The following is a 26702-nucleotide window of genomic DNA, read 5'->3' as shown; positions in this document are numbered from 1 at the left end:
GCTACAGTCATTGTCTTACATACTGATTTTACCATGCAAATTCTACACTGTAACTGTAATTATTTACAGATTTATTGGTGACCTGTCCAGGGTGTATCCTGCCTTCCGCCCAAAAGCACCCCCCCGCGACCCTGACGGAGAAGCGGCTTAGAAAATGGATGGATGGATGGATGGATGAAAAGTAAGTTACTTCAAGGTCTCATCACCACTTTTCAAATATGAGGCATTTTGGGTGTTAATTTTACTAGATCATTCTCAATGCTATACAGCCTCCTTTAGTAGCTTTCTGGTAATTTTCTGAAAACAACCATAGTTGACTGAATTTATGTTATATATTTATTGAAGCATAATGGTTTTGTATTGTTGAAAACATTGATGCCAAACTGTTGAACAGTACTGTTTCTGATTGGACTTGTGATGAATGATAGTTATACAACTACAAGCAGGACACCTTCCTTCCCTTCCCAATGCATTTGTATGTATAAATATTAAAAGGTGTATATCTTACCTTTTTTGTTACACATAATTTTCCGTGTAAATGATTTCTGTTCTGATTGGCTGCCATATATTGTGCCTTATTCAAAAATCAGTATGGGTTGAAATTTCAGCATGAATGGACACAGCTAGGCTGCTGTAAGCTGATTAGGTGGATATATGTAAAAAGGTTTTCATGACATCACAAAAACAGTCATTTCAAAACGGGATGTTTTTGAAGGTTAGTTTCCAAATATAGACTGTGTGGATGATGGTGTGTATGATCAATTTTGAAACTTAAACAGTGTTTACATACTACATCTAACTCTTCTGTTTCAAAAAAAAAATTTTGAAAGGGTAATTCAGTTTTCCATTATAAAGGCCATTGAAACATCTATTACACAAAAGCCAGCTTTAATTTAGCTTTAATATCAACAGTGTGTAATACACGGACACTGGTTTCCACAGATGAAGTGATAATAACAGTTTACTCTTTTAGTCATCAGAAACTGACACTTTGTCATGAGCATGTACTTTTTTTGGAGGCCAAGACTTGCGGTGTGATATTCTGTCAAACACAAAGTTGAGCCAAAATCCTTAATACTTGCTAAAGGTGCTCATATGACTTCACTGCTCTTTAGTTTTAAGAAGTTTTAAGACAATAAATTGAAGGTGAAACCACCATGCCATGCCAAAAATGTTGGGAAATGCACCTATGGATGTTAAACTCGAATGGTGTGTACTTAAATAGTGTATATCAAAGACACACCCTGACACACACACCTGTGCAGCTGAAGTTCTCCATGGAAAGTCTTCAAACACAGTGTGTGGATAAGAGCCAACAGTTATCCAACTGTCAGCATCCAAGAGTCTGAAGCTCAATACTTAATTGGTGGCAGCCATTAATCTTTTATTGGGAGTATGTCATCCTTGCTTTTTTATGATTTGGTGGGTGCGAAAAAATTTGAATATTAATCCATTGCAAAGTTCTTTGCCAGTGGCCACTGCCCTCATGATACTGACTATAATGCAGCTAGTCCCTTTAAGAGATGGACCCTGCCCTTTGCTTTGCCTGTGAAGGCTATGTTAGTTATAAAACTACACATTTCTTTAGCTGTTCAAGGTGGTTATACTATATACTATAAGACTTTGTCATAAGATACTTGCTAATGTGTTGCTTTCATGACTAACATAAACCATGTTCTCTCAGCACAGCAATGGTGTGGTTTGCATGGGAAGTGGTCTAACAAGTCACCCATCTCCTGACATGTGATGTGTCCTTCATATCTCATGAAACACAGTGATGACGATGAGCAAAATTATATCCAACTGAATCGCTCCCACATAGACATGTTAGAGCAGTTCCTAAAGAATAAAAGCAAGCTGGTCAACCTTACAATCATGGCTTTGGTAAGCCACATTTCGACCAAGACTTGGCTTTGATGCAAGAACAGGCAAAGGTACAATAATCTTGCTGCTTCTGTTTTTCTCTAGACACTGTGTAGCTATTTTTAAAATATCTTCATCCAGTAAAAGCTGTGGAAATGTCCCAGACTTGTCCTGACCCCACCCTTCTACCACCTTTCTGTTGCATTACCATAAAGTGTTATCAAAAATAAGGTGTGACCTGATATTCCAACAATAAACTTACTCTTCCACAAAACACGGCAATCTTAATCAGTCGTGGAAAGGGAGAGGAGGTGAACACTCCCCAGGCCAGGGCTGCCAGGGCAACGATCAGGCCCATTCAGTGGCCAGCTGGAGAGCCATAAACTGGCAGATTGCCCTGTAAAGCTTAGGGCAAAAGACAGGGGGGATAGCAGGTGGGTGAGAGCATGCAGGGCTCCTTAAACAAAAGGTCAGTCATAACATGTGGATACAATCCACTGCTTTCACCAACTTTTAAACTATGGATTACATAGCCTGTGTGGAGATGTGAGGAACACTGACCATTTTTCAACTAAACTCCATCACCCATGCCTGTAGTATACAATCAGTTACCATAGACAATAATTTCAACACTTGAAAAACCCTTGATTTGAAAGGCATTTAGAAAAGAACTGCTGCATTCCTTCAGTAAATTTTTAAGCAAAATATGCATTTGTGTAGAACACACTCACAGAGTCAAAAAGCATTTTTGTAGTAAGCTGCAAATCTGCATAATTTGATTTTTCAGAGTTGAGTTTTCACAGTTGTATATGGATACAAGAATTTTTTTAATAAAGTCAAAATCTAATTTTAATCTAATTTCTTTAAAAACACTTTGGTAAGACGTTCCCTCATGTCTCATTCTAATACCTGCATTGTTAAGTCTTTCATAACTGGACTATTTTGTTATATGCCATTACATATTTCAGAAGATTATTCACAGAATTTAGCAACTGTCCTAGAGCTCCTTTTAAAGATTTTCCTTTAAAGAGTTTTTTTTTTGCATAAGGGGAGATTCTTCAAACAGAGATTTGCTTGAAAAAAACTGAGTAATCTATTGAGAACTTTTAGCTGAAGTTACTGACCATTTTTGCACCTGCCAATCCTTGCTTAAGCAAGTTGTTGCAGCGCACAGGACTAATGGTGAGAATGTCAGCAGAATCATTCCCCTGAATTTAAAATTTGCCTTTACCACAAGTTGTTGCACCAATCGCTAAAAAAAACCTTTGTTCTGAATGTGAGCTGGGCATCTTTCTCTGGTACTCCTACTACATGAATGCTGAGGTGTGCCAGTCCAAGCTTGTTAGCAGTGCTCAGAGAGTTGCAACACAGAGAAAAGTGCATAGCTCAATGAAACAGAGGAGAATATTAAGGAAACGTGATGCAAATCTCCCCCTGGAGCATATAAAGTCATCTGGAAAAACTACATAGCCAGACTACTCTCAGTTTGAGACAAATAAGATAGACACTTAATGCTAAGAGGACTCTTAAGTTACATGCCGATGTATCTTCATTTATCTTCAAGTATTTTATTTTTTCCTGTCTTGCTTTATCAGTTCTTTCATCAGCCTATGTTTTATCACCCAATTTAAAAAAAAAAATCTAATTTCTGCAGAATGCAAAACCGTTCACTTGTAAGTTTCCTGAACTCAGAGAACCAGATGCGCACCAAAATTGCTTAAAAGCAATAACAGAAGCCAACCTTCCACAAAGAAGAGATCCAGTTCGCGGAAATATAAAACCTGCAGGTTTCACTCATCTGCTCAAATCTTCCAAAACAGTTCCAACTGTCTGCCCATCCTGGAGTCACAACATGACATGAGCATATGAAAGACAAACAGACCCCTGTATGTAATTTAAAGCTGCATACTGCCTTGACTACAACTCTCTATCCATCCATGACAGCCAGCCAGACAGCCACACAATACTGCCACAGGAAAGGAGACAAATATTGTTTCTCAGGCCCAGCCCTCTACTGTTTGCCATTGCAGGCCAGCCAGTGCAGTGCAAAAACCCACCCCTCCTGCTCGACAGGACCTAATGATCCAATTACAGGCAGGGACTTGTTGATGGTGCTTTGTGTGAGGAGCCAACCTGACACTACTGCCCACCCTGCCCCAATGTGACAGAAACTCCAGCCCTAAAGAGAAACACCAAACAAAGCCATTCTCAGCTGCAGGGCGTGTTTTACTGTCGACTGATTCCAGGTACTGCAACTCATTTACAATACAAATGAGGGCAAGAGACGGCGGCGGGGGGTTGGGGTGGGGACAGGTTGTCACATGGTTAGAGAGTTGTGACCATACAGACTTCTAGACCTACTGGAGTTTTAATGAGATAACCGGGCAATCAAAGCTGTATCTACAACTGCTTGGAACAACTTCACCCTGAAGACAGCATAGTGTTAGCCTGAGGAAGCAAACATTTGCTGAAATTTCCAGTTTTCTGACCTGAATGCTTGTCAGAATCTCATGCTGAATCTCATGCTGAATCTTACAGGACTGAATATCTCTATGGAGTGTCCCTGCTGAACAAACATTTGAAAGTGGAATGGACTACTATAAAGCACATAATATATTTTACACATAGACTGCGTACATGAATTTAGACCTTATCCAAACTGCACATTACTGATTTACAGCTCAACAAAATAATATCAGCATCAGATTTGGAGTAGGGCCTAATGTTGTCACTTCTATGTTTATTGTAACAAGATTTTTTCCCAAGTAATTAGGACCATTTGGTTTCATTCATTTGTGAAATGTTAACAAGCTGTTAAGCAGAGAGAAGCAATGATATCTTAATCATATTGCCTTTACTGACATTTCTGATATTTCAAAGTGATATCTGATAACACAATCATTGTACTCTGGAAAATGTCTGCATTTGTAAAGGTCTAAAGGTCTGCCTAATATAATGGTGATTTATCCCAGCTGTCAATCAGTGGAATGCAAGATACACCCTGGACAGGACCTCATGATATATATCATGATCATTTTTGTCAAATGAATTTAATAGGCACTTAAACTGAATGGTATGTGGGAATTGGAACTGTCAGGGCTGAACTGTCCGCGGCCATCCATGGCACAGAAGAGGAACACGTTACTATGAAAGAGGAAGTCCAGCCTCAGATTCAACACAAAAATGAAATCAAAGTAACTGTCCATCTATTTGCCTTCCGCCCGAAGACTGCTGGGATAGGCTCCAGCACCCCCCCACGACCCTGACGGAGAAGCGGCTTAGAAAATGGATAGATGGATGGATGGATGTCCATCTATTCATAGTGAAAGGGGCATATATGAATATGAGTACAGGAACCTATATAAATATTAAAGTTAGGGCAATCCTTTATGTCATTTACCTTCTCGGTGAGAACCTGCTGGTCCCTCAGCATAACAGGATGAGCAACATTCAAGCAAGTTTCCAATGAACTGATGCAGCCCTGATAAGCCAAAATCAAACGACAATCTGCTGGGCCCTGAGACACATGCAATGATCGACTCTAACAACGGCAAGAATCATCATATACCTGAGCAAAGGTCATATAAGACGCACACAGTTTCAATCTGAGTTGACATTCTGCTGTTGAGAACAGTATCTATAACTATGTCGTTTGCAAATCGCGTCATATCAATGTATTCTAGGCATCAACAGAAATGATTACTTCTATGTCCATACAACAGCCCATTCTAACTGTCACATGGGCTTGGTCAATAGGCTTGCAAAACATGATTCCCTGCTTTGCTCTAGCAACCCATATAAGGCAACAACTCTTGACATGTATCTTTGAAATATGTACTGCTATTTCAAAGAGTGAGACAACAAAACTTTTATTGAAATAGCAAAACGATACTTACATTTGACACAATTTCATAGTACGACAGCTTTGAAAAATACAGTTCATTAAGAGTTTTTGATATTAGTCTTATTCAGCTCAATTACTACATTATGAACCAGTAATTAGCTTAGTAAAGTTATAATGGATATATTTTTGTAAAACTGCAAAATGACATCAAAGTCAGACTTTTGTCACTAACCTCAGCAAAACAGTTCTTTTTGTCACGCTCCATGTTTGTGGTGGAAGATCCGTCAGATGTGAATTACAACAAAACTGAGAGAGGAGAGAAAAAAAACAGAAGAATGGGCAGAGAAAAAAATATCCAAGGGTGTGTCTAGAGCGACACAACAGGCATGCTGAAGGTGCTGAACACTGGCCAGTCCTCTACCTCCCCAACTCACATCAACAGCAGATAAAGTTCAAATGAAAATGGAGAAGCAATGGCTGCTGAGCAATTTCTTTCTTTTTCTCTCTCTTTTTTTTTCCCAAGAAGAATTGTGTACTCGCTCGTTCTCACTCTGAGTCATCGACCAAAGCAACCATTGGGACGCAAGCTGTGAAGCAGAACTTCTGTACCTGGCCAATCAGCTAAGAGGGCCAGCCCTATATGCAAATCTCTTCAGGTGAGCTACAGTGGTGCTTTTGATTGGACGGGGACTGCAGTGGGGGAGGGGAGAGCGGGACAAAGTAACAATCAGGCTGCCCCTCCAGCAACGTATGAAGACGAAAGACTTGTTTCTGCTATGTGGGAGTGTTCAGCACAATGTCAGCTTGGAGACACTTTTAAACCCTTTTTAAACCTTGTCTTATTCAGTTGGTGATCTCAAGTCTTATTACTCTCTAACTGCTATGGATTACTTGATAACTACTATGAAACTAATATGTACACTGTAAAACAAAACAAACAAACAAAAAAAGAAATTCTGTGACAAAACATTTCACACCACTTTACAAAAACAATTCCCACCTGCTATTTAGGACTTTCTAGGTTTGACAACAGTGCCTACATATGCTCTGCTGGTCTGCTGGCTATTGCTGGGATTCAAACTCACAAACTCCTGATGATGGTGCAAACAATTATACATTTGTGCTACATTCCACCTGTGTGTCTTATTTTCAGTGACAGAAAGAGACTAACCATACATGAGTTTCAATCATAAAATGATAAAACTTCTACATAATTATTATCAACTGTAAATTTACAGTCATTAAATTGGTATGTGATGTATATGTTAAGTGATATATGATTATGATACATTAAATATAAATGTAATCCTTTTTGGTTTGCAATGTTATCTCTTAAACATTTAACAGTAATGAAAAAAAATAAGACCAAACTTTTTTTAGTCAACAAAAGATTTAACAGTAAAGACAGTAGACAAATACGATAGATAAAACCTAAATAATTGAATGTACAGCAACTAACTAAACTGTGTTTCTAAAACATTAAATGCATTTTAATTGATTCTAAATATTAAGAGTAGATTGCACATAAATACACATACAGTGTAAGTCATGCCATTATGGGAGTGAGGAACTGAAGCATGGGCCCACATATGGGACATTAAGAACCAGCATTTTTTTTCAGGAACTGACGCTCAATGACTGAACGACTTAAAGGGGAACATATTCACTGAACCTGTCTTTTTTGTCATGACTTCATGATCATGACTTCACACAGCTGTGTAATTAGAACAGGTAGCACAGTACGTAAGCGGAAAAGGAGTGGCCTCATAGACTTATAGGAGCGTCCATGGATTAGGCTTTCTGTTTGATGAAAGTCCAGAGTTTATAAAGCCAGAGAAGCTATCCATTCAGACCTTGCTATGGAAAAAAAACATTCTCTCTCAGCACAGAGAATATACCTAATAAGCCCTTGTGTACGAAGCAAAAGAGCTTACAAGCCCACAGTAGCCTGTTTAAGAAATAGAATGCAGAATTAAAACTGCCCTTGAGTTTACTGCCACCTGCTTCAGGTAGACAACTCTGTGCCAATATTTCAAAGTCTAACTCGTGACAGGCCTCTTGTGCTCCCCTCTCGTGTTTCCCTTGTGATGGACACACCTGCAGGCGTTCAACTGAAGAGGCCTGGAGAGCCAATTAATTTCAATCTGCTGCCTATCTGACCATTCTTTCCCCAACACTCTGTGATCTGTATTTCTGTTGATGAATACACCTGTTATGATTGGTTACGATTGTGTGACTGGACACATTTGTATGTTTGTTTGCATTTGTGTATGTACTTGCGCATTTGCATTTGTTTGTGCTCACGGGTGCTTGTGTGACATGCGCATTGCGTTGTGTGCACAGCACTTGTTTGTCAGTCATCTTTATCTTAGAAGATCCAGCTGACAAACAGGAAGTTAGGGGTCTGTGGCGTGGCTTTAGTAAGAAGAACCGAGATGCATCACAACTGCGTGTTTCAGTTGAGATACTGCAGTTGAGTATAAATAGTCTTCTAGACCTTAATGGGCAAAGAGACAAAAATGCTAACTCTGCAGATGATGAACAGTAATTTTGTTAAGTCTCTGCAAACTACAGCAGCCTTCCACTTTAGTCCTACTAGAGATTAGCTGCCTTTAACAGAGGCTACTTAAATACACATAAGAGCAACTATGAAGTAAAAAACATCAAACATATTAGGCAACATGAAATATGATGGCTGTATTCCTCAAATGCCACAAAGGACAATGAGTCAGCCAGACTAAGTGCATTATGTATTGCACAGAGAATGTTTGCTGCAGTCCAAAACAGGTTTACAAGTGAAGACCTGCCTCAGAGAAGGTAAAAATATAGTCTATTGACTAAGACTTTGTATTTTGCTTCAGTCGACCAACACAGATGTCTTTAATAAGTCGGGCATCCATACACACACATATATATGTATGTGTGTGTGTGTGTGTGTGTGTGTGTGTGTGTGTGTGTGTGTGTGTGTGTGTGTGTAAAAAAAAAAAAAAAAAAGGGCGGCACGGTGGCGTGGTGAGTAGCGAGGAGGGCCTGGGTTCGAATGCCCGGCCGGGTGATCAGGGTCCTCTCTGTATGGAGTATGCCTGTTCTCCCTGTGTCTGCGTGGGTTTCCTCCGGGTTCTCCGGTTTCCTCCCACAGTCTAAAGACATGCAGTCAGGTTGATTGGACATGCTAAATTGCCCCTGGGTGTGAGTGAGTGAGTGACTGTCTGTGTCTGTCTGTCTGCCCTGCGATGGACTGGCAACCTGTCCAGGGTGTATCCTGCCTTCCACCCGAGGACTGCTGGGATAGGCTCCAGCACCCCCCGCAACCCTGACGGAGAAGTGGCTTAGAAAATGGATGGATACTGCTCAAAAAAATAAAGGGAACACTTAAACAACACAATATAACTCCAAGTAAATCAAACTTCTGTGAAATCAAACTGTCCACTTAGGAAGCAACACTGATTGACAATCAATTTCACAGGCCGTTGTGTAAATGGAATAGACAACAGGTGGAAATTATTGGCAATTAGCAAGACACACTCAATAAAGGAGTGGTTCTGCAGGTGGGGACCACAGACCACTTATCAGTACCTATGCTTTCTGGCTTATGTTTTGGTCACTTTTGAATGTTGGTGGTGCTTTCACACTCATGGTAGCATGAGACAGACTCTACAACCCACACAAGTGGTTCAGGTAGTGCAGCTCATCCAGGATGGCACATCAATGCGAGCTGTGGCAAGAAGGTTTGCTGTGTCTGTCAGCGTAATGTCCAGAGGCTGGAGGCGCTACCAGGAGACAGGCCAGTACACCAGGAGATGTGGAGGAGGCCGTAGGAGGGCAACAACCCAGCAGCAGGACCGCTACCTCCGCCTTTGTGCAAGGAGGAACAGGAGATGAGATCCTCAGACCCCTTGTGAGACCATATGCTGGTGTAGTTGGCCCTGGGTTCCTCCTAATGCAGAACAATGCTAGACCTCATGTGGCTGGAGTGTGTCAGCAGTTCCTGCAAGATGAAGGCATTGAAGCTATGGACTGGCCCGTCCGTTCCCCAGACCTGAATCCGTTTGAGCACATCTGGGACATTATGTCTCGCTCCATCCACCAATGCCACGTTGCACTACAGACTGTCCAGGAGTTGGCGGATGCTTTAGTCCAGGTCTGGGAGGAGATCCCTCAGGAGACCATCCGCTACCTCATCAGGAGCATGCCCAGGCATTGTAGGGAGGTCATACAGGCACGTGGAGGCCACACACAATACTGAGCCTCACTGGATTCCAAATCCATGCCTCCATTGGTTAATAAATTTGATTTCCATTGATGATTTTTGTGTGATTTTGTTGTCAGCACATTCAACTTTGTACAGAACAAAGTATTCAATGAGAATATTTCATTCATTCAGATCTAGGATGTGTTATTTGAGTGTTCCCTTTATTTTTTTGAGCAGTGTATATACATATAACATATATATGTGTGTGTGTGTGTGTGTGTGTGTGTATTTACATGATCAAGAATAATGCATAATTGTAAAAATGTAATATCATGATACTTCAAGAAGTTTTCATAACACACAAAGATCCACAATATTTATTTTCCTTGATGTCTGATAAGCTTGAACAGACAAAGTATTAAAAAGATGCTATCAGAAACGTTGAATCCAGTGATTTGTAATCAATAGTTTATATATATCACGCTGCACTACATCAAATTAGATATCAAATTTAAATCTAACTATGCTCTCCTTGTAATCAAACATGCAATTGGAAAGAGATTTTAACTACAGATAATATTCACAATAAGCTCAGAAAATCAAACTGTGACGTATCTTGAGAAGATTTATTACAATAATGAAATTAATAATATTTTCATACTGCCCAGGTAACGTTTCACGATGTGCTAGAATAAACAAGACAAAAACACAAAGCCAGGACATCCCAGCAGAAGAATGTGAAGGTTCTGGAGTCCCTCACAAACTATAGACCTGAACATCCGTGATGCTCAGAGGGGCAACAGTATCAAGAACTTAGTACATGTGTTTACTGTTAAACAAGATCACGTTTGTAATTTGAACCAATCAGCTGATGTATGACATTTTTGGGTCAATAACAGTTCCAGAAACTCAATCAGGTTTGCTTAATGGAACAAGAAATGGCCCAGAAGTAATGTGATTAAATCATACATTGTGGGTAATCTAACAAATTATGCTAACAATATCATAATTAATTATACAATTTGGAATCAAAACCTGAGTAATGCTTTTACCTGACACAAATCTGACAACAATAACATGAACTGAAATGTATTAAATACTGAAAAGATTTATTAAAAAGTACACTTGTATGAAAGATGGTCTTTCTTATTGAGCTGTCAAACATTCCAAAACCACTATAAATCTCAGGGCAAGCTTCTGAAAGAGCATATTCAGTAGAATAATAGATCCTTAGCTCATATTTGGCTCCATTGGAACAGCATTACTCTATTCTGCAGTCACATTAATGAAAGAGACAGAGAACACTGTGTTCCACTCCATCAGCACCAATGCCAAAGATTACAGCGCTTGGACAGTCTTTTAGCTAAGCCTAGAGAACATTACAGTTTTGAGGGACACAAAAAGGCAAAGAGCAAACCATCATATTAGGTCTGAAAGTTGAAAGTGAATTTTCACCTGATGTCTCAAGGTACAGTAAGTAGGATTTAAACTCTCTCTCTCTAAAAACATGCAGTGTGTGTTCAACTGTAGGCAGACCATGGCAGGCAGGCCATGACCATGTGCTCCTGCTGACTTTCAGAAAAGAAACACCTTTCCTTTATAGTCTATAAATAAAAACAGCTCGCTCACAATTACTAGAGTCCAAGCTAAAGAGGGAGTACCCCTTCTTAAGTGCAATCACCAAATTTTGGTCAAGCTTGCTAGTGTGGCCCAAATCTGGAGTGAACTTCCTTCTCTCTCTAGAAAATTTAACTCAAACAGCTTACTGAAAGACATTAAACAAACATAACTGTGGCCTAATATTTGGGCATCGAATGTTAACATAGAAATGCTGACATTTCTTCTAAGTTCTTCTCAAGCAGGCTGACGTACTGGCAGACACACATAACCTAATGTTTACGGTATGAATATAAAGCAGTATTTAAGGTAACTGTACTATTACGCAAGAACTCAACAAAAAAAGTTTGAAGAGTCCTCACTGAGTCATTGAGTGAAAGTGGGCTAGAAACAGGCCCAAAAGTTGGCAAAGTCTTAAGATAATCCAAAGAGATACAGCTCTATCTAAGAATGTACATGTCTGTAAGAGTCTGAAGTCAGGTGCTTTATTGTTTAATGAGTCATTACGAGTTGAGGACAACCCTCGTTCTGTACCAGCATGGCTCTCATGGGTCAGACTGAAGGGACAGAAGGAAAGGGCAGCACGCTATTTTAATTAAACCCTCTGAGATGGGCAAGAAGGTCAGCACGACGTCAAGACAGGCAGACATGACAATTTGTACAAATTATGGCATTAGAGCATGTGAACATGACAAGTGTGAAGACTTTGTCGCTAAAGGTACAAATGTATGTCATTAACATTTCACTAGATAGTTTCCTTTGGGATACTGTTTAGCCATAAAGCTGCCTGGCTTCAGTCCTGTGAGAGACGGACTGTAACATCCTCCGGTTGCCTTCACTAACAAAGAGTTAGCTGATTGCTAGATAACAAAGTTAAAAAAAATATGTCTGTACTGGAGCCTGGGATAAAATAACATGAAGTTCAACTAATGTAAAAACTAAACTACAGTCAGCATTGAAGATGAGGTAATAGTAGGTATGGTATAGTTACACAACCGTTCTATCGTCACAAAAGCATGAGTAGGTGGTGGGTCGATGGAAACCATGTTAAGATGCTGAGTCACTGCCTCCATGGCTCACAACTGTGATAAATGGACTGTGCCTTTGGACAGGTAAACAAAGACACTCCCTCGGTCTGTTTAATACTTCAAATTAAATACATGATTTAGAAATGCACAGCGATAAAAGTACAGGCAGAAATCTACCGTCTTCCTGAAATATATTTTGGTATTCCAACCATGATGGTGTTTCGTGTTTGTTACCTTCATCCTGTAACAGCATAATTAATACATATTTGTTTACTGCTGTCTTTATTGGCTTTGCAAGCTAGCACAGAAGCATGCAACTGCTGTAATGTGATGTTCAGTGCATGGTGCAGTTGTTAAATTGTGCTAAACTGTTGTGAAAAGCATTATGACTGAATTATGTAACAGTGTGCATGAACATTCAAGCAAGTCAAGACAGATTTGTCAATTTTTCTACTACACAATATAGCAAAACTGAGCCATTAGACAGCTGGGGTTCGCATTAGATATAATAGTGATATAGTGATAATCTGTATATTAGAAATATATGAATGAATGAAAAAACAGTACCAATACAGTAATCAACTATATTTAAAAATGTATTGTACAACGTTGATTTATGTTTCGGTGAGACCACCACTTCTGGAAATATTTTCTTGAGCCAAAAGATTATGCCTACTTGATTTAAATGTCTTTTTTGAGCTTTTATAACTCTCACAGTTTTCCAAATTGTCAACCATCCATCCATCCATTCATCCATTATCTTCCACTTCTCCGGAATGTAGGTCGCTGGGGCATCATCCTCAGCAATGAGGCCCAGACCTCCCTTTCCCCAGCCACTTCCACTAGCTCCCCCGGGGGGATTCCAAGGCGCTCCCAGGCCAGCTGGGCGATATAGTCACGCCAGTGTGTCCTGGGTCTTCCCAGGGGTCTCCTCCCGGTTGGACTTGCCTATGACACCTCCCGAAGGAGGCGTCCAGGAGGCATCCTAACCAGATGCCCGAACCACCTCAGCTGGCTCGTCTTGATGTAGAGAAGCAGCGGCTCTACTCCCTCCCGAGTCCCTCCCGAATGACTGAACTTCTCACGCTATCTCTAAGGGAGAGTCCAGACACCCTGTGGAGGAAACTCATTTCGGCCGCTTGTATTCGCGATCTCATTCTTTCGGTCATTACCCAGAGCTCATGACCATAGGTGAGGGTGGGAACATAGATCGACTGGTAAATCTAGAGCCTTGCCTTATGGCTCAGCTCTTTCTGTACCACAACAGACCAGTAAAGAGACAGCATCACTGCTGACCCAGCACCAATCTGCCTATCAATGTCCCGCTCCCTTTTACCATCACTCGTGAACAAGACCCCGAGATACTTAAGCTCCTCCACTTGAGGCAAGAGCTTATCCCTGACCCAGAGAGGGCTCTCCGCCCTTTTCCACCTGAGAACCATGGCCTCAGATTTGGAGGTACTGATTCTCATCTTGGCTGCTTCACACTCGGCTGCAAATCGATCCAGCGAAAGCTGAAGTTCACGACCTGATGTCCCCAATAGGACCACATCATCTGCAAACAGCACTGATGTGACTGAGGTCACCAAACCGGACATCCTCCATTCCTTGACTGCGCCTAGAAACTCTATCCATAAAAATTATGAATAGAATCGGTGACAAAGGGCAGCCCTGACAGAGTCCAACTCTCAATGGAAATGATTCGGACTTACTGCCGGCTATGCAAACCAAACTCCTGCTTTGTTTGTACTGGGCCTGAGTGGCTCGTAGAAAAGAGCCATGTACCCTGTACTCCCAAAGCACCTCCCACAGAATATCCTGGGGAAGACAGTCAAATGCCTTCTCCAAATCCACAAAGCACATGTGGACTGGTTGGGCAAACTCCCATGAACCCTTGAGAGGGGGAAGAGTTGGTCAAATGTTCCATGACCCGGACGGAACCCGCGGATCTCATCCACCCCTGGAGCCTTGCCACCAAGGAGCTTTTTAACTACCTTCGCGACTTCGGCCTCAGTTATGGACGAGCCTATTCCCATGTCCCCAGACTCTGCCTCCTCACTGGAGAACATGTCGGTGGGATTGAGAAGGTCCTCAAAGTATTCCTTCCACCGCCCAATGACATCTCCAGTTGAAGTCAACAGCACACCATCTCCACTACATACAGTGCTAGTGGCACACTGCTGTCCCCTTCTGAGTCGCCTGATGGTTTGCCAGAATCTTTTCGGAGCCGACTTAGTCACTTTCCAAGGTCTCCCTAATCTCCTCCCTTGGCGACGACTGAAGCTGCAGATCACTTGGCCTGTCGATACCTGCCAGCTACTTTTGGTGTCCCACAGACCAACCAGGACTGGTAGGACTCCTTCTTCAGCTTGACGGCGTCTCTCACCTGGGATGATCCACCACCGAGTTCGAGGATTACCGCCCCGACAGGCACCAACTACCTTGCGACCACAGCTACAGTCAACTGCTTCAACAATGGAGGAGCGGAACATGGCCCATTCTGAGTCGATGTCCCTCACCTCCCCTGATATCTGGTTAAAGTTCTGACAGAGGTGTGAGTTAAAGATCAATCTGACAGGTTATTCTGCCAGATGTTCTCAGCAAACCCTAACTATACGTTTGGGCTTGCCTGGTCTGACCGGCATCTTCCCCCACCACCTGATCCAACTCACCACCAGGTGGTGATCAGTTGACAGCACAGCTCCTCTCTTTACCTGAGTGTCCAAAACACATGGCTGCAAGTCCGATGACACGACTACAAAGTCAATCATTGAACTGCAGCCTAGGGTGTCCTGGTGCCATGTGCACTGATGGACATCCCTGTGTTCGAACATGGTGTGTGTGATGGACAAACTGTGGTTTGCACAGAAGTCCAAAAACTGAGCACCACTCAGGTTCAGATCAGAGAGTCCATTCTTCCCAATCACACCCTTCCAGGTTTCAATGTCATTGCCCACGTGAGCATTGAAGTCCCCCCAGTAGGACAATAAAAAGTCTCCACTTTCAAGCACTCCTTCCAAGGACTCTAAGAAGGCTGGGTGCTTTGAACTGCTGTTCGGTGCTTATGCACAGACAACAGTCAGGACCCGTTCCCCAACTCAAAGGCGTAGGGAAGCTACCCTCTTGTCCACTGGAGAAAACCCCAACATACAGGCGCCAAGTCGAGGGGCTATAAGAAAGCCCACCCCTGCCTGCCACCTCTCACCATGGGGAACGCCAAAAAAGAATAAAGTCCAGCCCCTCTCAAGGAGATTGGACCCAGAGCCCAAGCTGTGTTGAGGTGAGCCCGACTATATCTAGTCGGTATCTCTCAACCTCATGCACCAACTCAGGCTCCTTCCCTGCCAGTGAGGTAGCATTCCAAAAGCCAATTTCAGCAACCGAGGATCAGAACGGCAAGGCCCACACCTTCAGCTACTGCCCAATCCACAAAGCATCGAACCCCTACTACTGCCCCTCCCATCGGTGGTGGGTCGATGGAAGGGGGGACTTATGTAACTCCTTTGGGCTAGGCCCAACGGGGCACCATGAGAAAATGCCCAGCCACCAGTTGCTCACTGGCGTGCCCCTCCCCCCAGGCCTGGCTCCAGGGTGGGGCCCCGGTGACCCTAATCCAGGCAGGGTACACAAGTCCTTTTATTTTCATAAGAATATTTTTGGATCACACTTTGTCTGACCTGTCACCTAGGACCAGTTTGCCTTGGGAGACCCTACCAGGAGCTTTTGCTCCAGACAACATAGCTCCTAGGATCATTCAAGCACGCAAACCCCTCCACCACGATAAGGTGGTAATCCATGGAGAGAAAAAGAAAAAACTGTCAACCAGATGTAGGCTATAATATTATATATATATATATATATATATATATATATATATATATATATATATATATACACACACATATATATATATATATACATACACACACACACACACACACACACACACATATACACACACACACACACATAATTTAAACATTAAAGGATATCACTGCTGTCAGGACAACCTTGTATCTTGAATTTTACGTAACAATTCTCAAGCAACCATTTTCTATTGGTCCATTCATTGTTAAATTTCACTAAATTCTGATGATATTTTTAATGAGTGATACGCAACTGTTCTCATACCCTGGTGTTCTGTGTGAGTGAAAGAAGAGCAGTGAGAGAGAGAAAGGGGGATGGAGAAGAGGAGTGACAGAGGGAAGAGAAAGAGAGAGAGAGAGAGAGAGAGAGAGTGACCAGTGGAAATGAATCAGGCCCTGTTGAATTATGAACCACTGGGTCTGTGCAGGTGATCTAGTGTTCAGCTCAAACCCCCATGTTATCATGTTACATTCTTAGCCATTCCTTTGCAGTTGCACACAGGGGGAGAAAAGGAGAAGGTCTGAGGAATCACAAAGAACACAATAAGTACTGAAACAGTCATGAATTAACATTTGAGATATTGCTATCACAAACCAATTGCCATCCAAGTGATGTCAATGAAACCCAAAGCATCCTACAAATGCAGTTTGGAAATCTCAACAATCATCAAATCAATGAGACTACCTGGTCTGGATCTCTAATTATAATGGTTTGGGCAAAACCAGAAACAGCATGGCTGCTTTTTATCTCCAAAAATCAGGGCAAGAAGGGGTTGATAATAATTATAGGCTACTACCTAAAAGATACTAAACTCCAGTCCTCAGAAATGTCAAGCCATTAAACATTAAACAAAAAAGCAAGGCCAACATTCCAACCAGTACAGATCACACCTTCTTTTCTATAGTGTATCAGTTCCCAGTCTTTCGGACAAAGGTACAGTCGATTACAGCTAGTGACACTTGACACTGTTTAGCCTACATAACCGGATTCTCCATCACTCAAAAGACAAGGCCTTTGTCAACACTTATCATAGACCTCTGCTTAGATATAAAACAGAAAACGGGTTAAAAAAGACACGATTATTTGGAATTTTGGCTGGTCTAAACTACCAGTCGCCACCACCACTGTTAGGCTGCAAACATGGGAGAGCATGAAACATAAAAACAAGGTACAAGGCATTATTCTGAAATGCAGAAAAACTAACAAAACTAAAGAGGAAAAAAAAAACATCTGATTATGTTGTGATGTTTCACACACTGTCTGGGTACAGAAAACCTGACTTGCACTGAAAGGATTTGTATGAAAGATGTTACATTTTACAATTATGCCTGTACCCTCAAGCTTAAATCAGCTAACCTGCTGAATCTCAGGCACCTCCTTAAGAGATTATCTTAAGCACTCAATACGGCCCAAAGCATTTGCTTCATCTGACATGATCATGGGTTTTCTAAAACAAGCCTTGTTCAAAATCATTAAAATGGGTGTTTAATTATCATAAAGTAAAGATGATATCTGAGTAACTATAAAAGGAAACATATGAAAACAAACCTTTTTTCATCTAAATTGAGCTTAGAAAACTAGTATACAGTGTGATGGGTGTTACACTGCTAGCACATCGCTAGCCAACATGGAATTCACAACATGACTGTCATTTATTTCTGCATAGATATCCATAGTCTATTAAGTTAAATATGATTCCAAGCTTTCCTTGGTAAGCTTTCCCCCTAAGGAACACATGAACTGTTATAAGTCAGAACAGATCTTTGTCTTTTTAATATTTTACCACATAAAACATAGCAACTGAACTGAAATGTATTATGCATCTAAATAACAATGTACTTAATACAACTACTATATCATTATATTGTGCAATCATTATCAAACAAGTTTTTTGCACATTGTCTATTATATGATATTATAGGGTTCTCTTACTCATGTGGAGCCTCCAGGCCTATGTAGTTAACACACTTGAATGTAGAACACATTCTCCAGGCCTCTATCATATTAGCCATCAATTAAAAAGAGTGTCTCCTTTAAAAAGAGCTGCCGAGCTCTTTATGTCTCTCATCAGTCACAGCAAAGCATGTCAAGGCTGCATAGCGAAGCCTTAAAACGCTATAATGCCTCTGATAAAACAGGTCCAAAGTGTACCCAACACAGAGAGGACGCCCTGGTCACTAGCACCCTGATATGTATACAGTATCCTTGGCCAGCTTTTAGAAAAGCAATGTCGCATTCATACAATCTTAAAAGAGATGCTAATAATCACTTTGTGTTGTGGTTGTGGAAGAACAAATACAGGTCACTATATGTAACTTATCTTGAACTAATCTTTGCTTTCTAAAAAGCCTAGTCATTTAAGTGTGGGTAAGAACATAAAACAACCCCTCCCCCATTGTGCCCACTTTACTATGATAGGATGCACCCTGATGCTTAGTTTTGATCACTGTCAGGTTTTGACGTAAGATCATAGTTCAGAGAGCTCAGAAGACAGCGAGGGCTAAAACAGTTTTAAATTTCGATATACAACTTCAAATTTGATTTTTAAATATACATTGAAATCATTACATCCTTATTTGGCCATGTAACAGCTCAGGTCAAAAAAGCACTACAGGAGTAGCACTCAAATAAGTACAGGTAACCAAGACTAGGTAGGACATGAGAATTCTAGGAAGAAGTAGGCTTTAGTTCTATGTGGGAAAAAGCCATTATACCACCTGTTGCACCAGGAAGTTGTTGCCAGCTCCATCTTAGTATCAAAGAAACATTTAAGTCACTTGTTTGAATATTTGAACATAACGTCACTGATGGCAGGCCTCGCCTGCAGCAAATTCCTGTCACAAGGGCAGGTGAACTCCAAATGGCACAGTGTTACAAGTGGAATTTCCCTAATATGTGAGGTCCTACAGGCTACAACCCTGCTGGAACTCAAGTGACAAAGCACCATGTGTTGACACAAAAACTAGGAACTAGACAAAAGTTCCCACACTTTTCAGAAGAACTCATGTCAACATGGAATCTTTTTTTTTTTTTTTGCAGAAATGGAACAACTGACTCTGAAACGAGTCACTAACAAGGCCACTTTTCTTCAAGACAGTTAAACAACAACACATGCTGAGATAAATCAGGGAGAGGAAAAAGAAGAAAGTTGCAGCCAAGCCATGGCATAAGCCTCTTCACCTTTATAATGATGCAACTGAAAGATGACAAATAATGTCACATCCTCTCTCTCATGTTTTGTTCACATGACAAATCATATGCTTATATATGAACAATGCCACCTTGTGGATGTTACAGTCCATCTCATTCAAAAAGGGTTTTGGGCATTTTATATATATATATATATATATATATATATATATATATATATATATATATATATATATATATATATATATATATATATATATATACATATATGTGTGTGTGTGTGTGTATGTATTTTTAAGGCTACTACCAACATGCCAAACAATCACAGTACCTCAGTTCTAATGTTATGAGACTTTACCCACTAAAAGTGCTTCTTTCTAACTGACTCCAGATGTCTAACCCACATGGCATGTGTCTGTGAGAAGGAGTCATCTCATGTTGCTGGTGCCCTGGTGATGCAGTTCCTGGATGGGGAGTTTAAAAGACAAATGTCTTCAAATGAGCAGACAAATCAATAGCGAGCCCATTAGCTCCTATCTTATGCGATTTCAAAACCATCAGGCCAAGGCTGCGATGCTGAGGATGAGCACAGTAGAGTGCGATGAGTCAGGGTCTTCTACTGTCTGCGAACACTTCTCAGCTCCTCAGTTTGCTCTCTGCTGATGGTGATATCATGTTCTCACACACACCACGCTGAGTACAAGGGAATTCCAGTTGCCCTACTGACAGAAGCTTCCCATTCTCATCATAATCCTGCGCCTGATCTAATGAAAGGCAGCCAGTCCCTCAGAGTTTCTTTGTGCAGATAAGTCCCTCTGGAAATGCAGTTCAAAGGTGGGACAGGGCCACTGCACATGACTGTGGCGGCACACATAAAGGACCAGCAAGATGAAGAGGTTAACTGCACTAAAGGCACCTTTTTTCCAGGGAAAAGACCAAGTTTGTATTTGGTTAGAGAGCAGCTACACCACTGAGGTATATTTAGAGCCTCTTACTGAGGATAATTGGTTTCAGAAGACTGAAATTTCCAGCTATCTCAGGGCCTCTGGGATGTAGAGGAGGGGGCTTTCAGTAATGGGAGGGCTCCATCAGAACCAGCTGATATCCTTTCTGGATAGGCCATGCTGAGTAATACCAAAAACTCCCATCGCAAGGCAGCATAAAACTATTTCTGCTCCTCCCAACGACCGGCCAAATGAGATACTTCATCTTCATGTCCCAAAAGGCCAGCATCCTAGCCCTAAAAAATGTAAACATCTGGCAAACATTTGGACAGTTAACAGACGGGCGAAGCATCGACGCTCTTAGGAAAACTCTCAACAACAACAGTGGCCGCATCACCTTAAATCAGTTTACATAATACTTATTTTATCAACTATTAATATCTCCAAGTAGATTTAACAGTTTTTTTTTAACTACACGGTGGTACTACTTTGGCAAATAGAAACAGAATTCAAAACAAGAAAGGCAAATCAGATTTTAATGAAGTGAACCTCAATGAATATTTATCCGAAGTAAAGATTAAGCAGTGTTTATTCATAGTGCTGAATACTACAATCTGAAAGGTGGTGCTTAAAGAACTGTGAAGGCCCCCACTGTCTCCTAAAGGCTCTTCTGAGACAACGGACCCTCACATTGAACAGCTCACTGAATCACATGCTCTCCATCATGTTGGTACAGCTAAGCGCACAGTTATGCTATGGTGCTAATAGTGGGTCGTTCTAGCCTGTGGGCTGCGCTGATTAAAAGCACAGTCACTAAGAGGACAACAACGTAAGTGTTTTACTCAGTGGTTTAATGAATGTGATCGTATGGCACAAATATAAGGATTGTTCCAGATCAAAATGTCATAATTGCCTTAGCCTGTACAAATCCATCGCCATAAAACTGCACGTTAAAAGGAACACAGTCGCGGTGCACAGCTATGTATGTCTGTGAAACTATTTCGGTTGTGTATACACAGCCCGCTTTAAAAGCTTAACGGTTATTCAATAATACAACCGTTCGTGTTAGAAGTGCGACGTTTTAACTCGCTTTGCGATTGACTTGTATATTTAAAAAGAGTAACTTACCGTAATTCGTGATGCTTGTTCTTGTAAAAAGTTGAATGTTTCAGTTGAAGCCTCGCATGTTGGCGATGTAGTTAAATGCTATGGCCACTTCCGTGGAACTACTCCTTTTGACATTCTCCACGGTCTCTTGTATCCTTTGTGCGGTTTGGGAAAAGTCCTCTCAGAGCTGAGTTAGTCTGCTCATTTACTTTTTCACAGACCGCATCAGCCAGTGCAGCTTTCTGGCTGCGTTTGTGTCTCACGTCTGCCGTAAGGTCCCACTGTTTTCGCTGGAACTGGAAGGCGGCGTGTGGGGAATTCCTAGCAGTCACATTTTCCCTCAAAACTGATTGGACAACATTGGCTCAGGGAGAAAAAATCGGCGTGCCACATATAGACCAAGTCGAAAGGTAGCAGGTACTGAAAGAAAACGTGAAAAAATAAATCGCACAAAAAGTGAGATAATACGTCATCATCGCTCTTCAACGCATCGATAGTTTATACCAATCTGTTTGGCAGCAGTCAACAAGAAAGACATCAAAGAGACCTACTTTAACGTTTTTTTCCTTCGAAAAGCGCAGTTAATCACATTTTCATAAATACACCAAACTTGTATCACCCCATTAAATGAAAATAATGCCCCTCCCATATCTGACGGCTGTCTGTTTTTGAGCTCGTCAGGTCAGTGCAGTTTAAATGACAGTAAAATGTCAAGCATTCTACTTTCAGAGATTGAGTCTCTTAGTTGATCCAGCTATTTAACCATACCTATTTATCTAGTTAATTAAAATCCTTGCCATGTCTAACACGAACAGAAGCAAAACGAAAACGTTCATTCCCATACCGGGAGTCGAACCCGGGCCGCCTGGGTGAAAACCAGGAATCCTAACCGCTAGACCATATGGGAGCTTGACAAGCTATCAACCCCGTCGTCTTTTGTAAATGCACGATGTGCGATGCGACCCCGCCTCGGGGGGTATTTTCAACCTCATAATTCGAAAAGGGAGTAAAAAGGTCTAATATTAGAAAGATAACTGAGTGATGCTAAGATGGTTAACTAGGTGAGCTATAGCCAGATTGCGTGCGTTTAGTCTAGCGTTACTGTGCTCTGCTTTATAAACTTTCTCTTCGATTGAGTTAACTTTAATTCTTCTAATAAATTTTTACATGACATACATGTTGTTTTTAAACATACATAAACATAATTATGATATTTGTTGATTGGACCGCAAATTCTGTAAAATACGCTGGCGACGATGTTTTCTAATAGCGAGATATTTTGTTGGCTTTGTTAGCGTTAGTTAGTTAATCTAGCTAGGTTAGTGGCTAAATCGCGTGGCTAGTGAACAGATGAGAAAAGCTAAAAAATGATCTGTCAAAAAAATATCTATTCATGCTCTGTACACGAGTAAATAACATTTTATTTAGTGTCTGAATTTTCTGACTAAATGAATTGGCTTGCCATGTACCAATCACCACAGATCAGACCTATAAGCTACGCACCTAGTGTTTACTGACTCGTGGAGAAATAAATAAACAGTAAATATGAATATTTTACCTATTTAAATTCTTTTAACATTTTCCCCCAAACAGCCGTGGCAAGTAAAAAACTTTAGGCTCTATATTCCTTGCTAGAAAAACCTGCACAGAACATGGCAAATAAATCAGCACTAGACCAACATGAACCATTTTTTCAGCAGGGTTTATACCATATAAACCTAGCTTAATTGATTCGGCCTTGCTGGATTTCCAAGCCACTGACATGTCACATATACATGACCAGACTTGATTGGAATATTTATATTAATATTTACGCTGCAAACGCGTGAACAATTGTTTCATTTATGAACTATGTTTAAGAAAAAAAGTGACGACAATGAATCACAGAAGAACGCAAAAATTAAGTCTGTAACAGCAGATGGCAGTATGGTAACTAGAGTTGAGAGAGCGCCATGGTGCAAAACCAACGAGTAACTTCAGTGTTTCACTGAAGAAAAGCGACTTTGTCCGTCCGTCTTGGAGGCTACCAAGCTGGCTGTCTGTGGAGATTAAGATGTCATCTGTTCTGGTTAATGGTTCTTTATAGTTGCATGCTTATATGGATACTCGTGTTTCGTGTAGGTGAAAGTGTTCATGCCGCGCAAATTTCTGTAACTTGCTCAATTTGTAACGTTACTACACACATACTAGCTAACCTAGCCAGCTTAGCTAGATAACGCTAACATTGTTAGCTCGATAGCTATCCACGATAGCTACAACTGCAGTCGCTGTTGAGGTAACTGAGTAACAGTTAACTAGTTTATATTACATCTTTGTAATAACTGCAGGCGGGGTTTTGTCGTTTGATGTTGAACTTGTTTGCTATTTACTAGCTTTCTAACTTGAAGGCTAAAACTACAAACAATAAATGCGCTAACGTCTCTCTTTCTCTTTTCAGGAGGTGGAAATCATCACCTGATATCACATACAGAAACAAAAAGTCCAAGATGACCTCTAAAGCGAAAGGTAACTAATGCGAGGTAGATAAATGAATAATAGTAGTGTGACTATATTTAGTTTTCAAATAAAGAGACCCTCGTAGGCAAGAGGGCGGCATGGGGCAGCCTGCAGAAAGCAAATGTCAACATAAAAACACAGTGTTTTTAGAAAGTATGGAAACTGACTGTATATCAGTATACTATTAGCTGTTTCTGTTTAATCCACCCTCTATATCTCCTGGTTGATAGCCACCTGTAGAGGTGGTTTTAATTAATTTAATTAAACTGTATGCATGTTTTCCAGACACTTTTGTTTCTTTTTGTAGTCGGAAAAGTTGGTTCCAAAAGTAAGGAGGATGCTCCTCATGAGCTGGAGAGTCAATTCGTTCTGCGACTTCCTCAGGTGAGCTTTGTTTTTCCCAGAATAAATACATGCAGCACATATTTTATTGGATTTCATGTGAGGATAATATTGTACTGTGCCCTCTTGATTTATGTCCACTGAAATTCAGATTCCCTTTTGCTTGTTCATAATTCACATTCACATTATTTATAAACATCTTGAATCTTTGCTTGCAGTTCTAATTCTAATTTAATTATGACCCTGAAGTAGATTTGGGCAGTATAAAGTCAAGTAGAAATGTAACGGTGACGATATGATAGGATATCAGAAGAATCAGAAGAAGTTTTATTGCCATTGTCAATGAACAGGATTCACAGACTAGGAATTTGCTTCAGCATGAAGGTGCAACATAAAAACAAGTAATAATAGGCATGCAAAATTAAGTCCAGATAAATAAATACTCTATGCAAATATATAGATAGAATGAATAAAAATAAAAATACAAACAGTTCTATATACAACAGTGCAGGTGGAGTAGTGCAATTCAAGTAAAGTGACCAGGGCAGGGTTATAAAGAGGTAAGTGATGTGATTATAAATTAATATTTGCATATGCATATTTTCCCGTATTTAAATAAGAAGTATCTAAGTATGTCTGTCACTGAAAGAAATTCTGCCTGTTTATTTGTATGTTTCACAACACAAACATAGAAGTATAGTTTTGATGCCCCCCCCCCCCCCAAAAAAAAACAAAAAACTTCTGTATATACTGCATTTTCTTCGTTTTTTTTTTTTTTGTGTCTTAGGTGGTGTGTAATGGCCTTTACTGTGTTCAAATGTTCTTGCGTTTGAAACCAATGAAGTGCTGAAACAGGAGAATCGAATACCAAATTCTACTTTTGTAACATTATTAAAGTTATTTTTAATAGTTATTTTTATTTTGGATATACTTTTAAGGCACTTACCTTGAATTTAGCATGCGTTAAACTGAAGTAAATGTTAATTCGTAAACTACATTTTCCATAGCCCTCGCCTAGTCTCAATCCTAACCTCAATACAAAACCTAATCCTAAATCATATCCTAATCCTAACCTCTAAAGCTTAACCGTTAAGTAAAGTTTAACCCTTACATTGACATTAATCAAAAACCAAAACTTAATCCTCACCTTGGTGCTAAAGTGAACCCTGATCCTAATTATAACTTTAACCTTATTTCTGTTGAAAATCAATGGAGTTTCACCAGCGAGTGTGTGACGTGAATGGCTAGATATTATCTGCTAACAATCTCTTGGCCAGTTAATCCAGTTAAAGGTGGCACCCCACATTTTATAAATCTTCATGTATGTAATGACAGTGCTTGTTACAAATTTTGCAGCAAGCTTGACGTTGAGCTGTCAAAAGTAATTGACTGCAAGTTAGATTGATTTTTTTTTAATGAGTTCAATTGTCAACTCACACTCAACTGTGTTATGCTTTCAGTAATGTTTTTTCCCCCCATATAGGCATGCTAAATAGGAGAACTGAAAAAAGTGAAATGTTAAGAAATAAAAGGTGACATTAGCATTTCTATATTTGTACACTCATGGACACCCATGTTCACCTTTTGGTCTTTAATTAAACCCATTTGAGTATACAACAACTTTGACTTGCATCAAGAAAGTAAATGCCTAAATGATAGTCTTGTTAAGACCCACAAGGTTTATGGATATTTGTTCACTGACAGTCTGAGGTATCCTGGATAATAAATAAGGTAATTACTCAAGGTCTGACACTGCAGCCATCAACTATACTGAGTTCTGGTGTGCTGCTATTTATCACTTTTGAACTGAATATCAGCTTTCAAACGTGGCGGGAGCTATTACTAACACTGATTGAATGCTTTTCCCTTTAGGAGTATGCCTCCACAGTGAGACAGATTGCTCAATCTGGCAGCATGAATCTTAAAGACAGACTCACTATAGAGTTGCACGGTAGGTGCACAACATTGAAAATTATTCAGAGGAAGACTGATATGAGAGAAGTGTAGCAGTGAACATATGACTCTGATCTTATTGACATGTCCTGATTGTTTTTAGTTTTTATTTATGAATTTAGCTATTATTACCACAGTAATTGTTGCTATTGCACTGAACAGAAGCTACAAACTCAAATTTCTTATTAATATCATGTCCTCATGTTTGCATATTTAATTTTATTTATTTATTTTTTTACAAATTTAGAATGTATTTTTGTTTTTATGTGTTATTTACTTTACAGATTACTGTTTCATTC

General features: G+C 40.4%; 2 protein-coding genes and 1 non-coding gene across 11 annotated transcripts in view; 1 reads left to right on the top strand and 2 right to left on the bottom strand.

Moving 5' to 3' along the window:
• elf1 (E74-like ETS transcription factor 1) overlaps positions 1–22238 on the bottom strand; it is a 53330-nt gene extending 31092 nt beyond the window's left edge. For 3 of the 7 annotated variants that reach the window (XM_017698446.2, XM_017698443.2, XM_017698449.2), the window contains exon 1: positions 5940–6213. The gene's annotated coding sequence lies outside the window, so the exon portion shown is untranslated. Of the gene's footprint in view, positions 1–5939; positions 6214–21633 lie in introns of those variants that run through there. The other 4 variants (XM_017698444.2, XM_017698448.2, XM_037540503.1 and 1 more) reach the window with 3 other exon arrangements.
• A 209-nt stretch (positions 22239–22447) lies between these two features.
• trnae-uuc lies at positions 22448–22519 on the bottom strand. Its single transcript has one exon. It is a non-coding gene; the product is annotated as a tRNA-Glu (tRNA).
• A 1032-nt stretch (positions 22520–23551) lies between these two features.
• The window catches only part of taf7 (TAF7 RNA polymerase II, TATA box binding protein (TBP)-associated factor), a 10744-nt gene continuing 7593 nt past the window's right edge, over positions 23552–26702 (top strand). Inside the window, exons 1-4 of one of the 3 annotated variants that reach the window (XM_017698439.2) lie at positions 23552–23680; positions 24050–24117; positions 24416–24492; positions 26323–26401. In XM_017698439.2, coding sequence (XP_017553928.1) covers positions 24099–24117; positions 24416–24492; positions 26323–26401 — 175 coding nt within the window. In that variant the 5' untranslated portion in view covers positions 23552–23680; positions 24050–24098. The other 2 variants (XM_017698440.2, XM_017698441.2) reach the window with 2 other exon arrangements.

This window comes from Pygocentrus nattereri, chromosome 8, assembly GCF_015220715.1.
Source record: "Pygocentrus nattereri isolate fPygNat1 chromosome 8, fPygNat1.pri, whole genome shotgun sequence".
Taxonomy (NCBI): Eukaryota; Metazoa; Chordata; class Actinopteri; order Characiformes; family Serrasalmidae; genus Pygocentrus; species Pygocentrus nattereri.
Note: the sequence above shows the minus strand (reverse complement) of the source record. Positions and strands in the feature narration are given on the sequence as shown.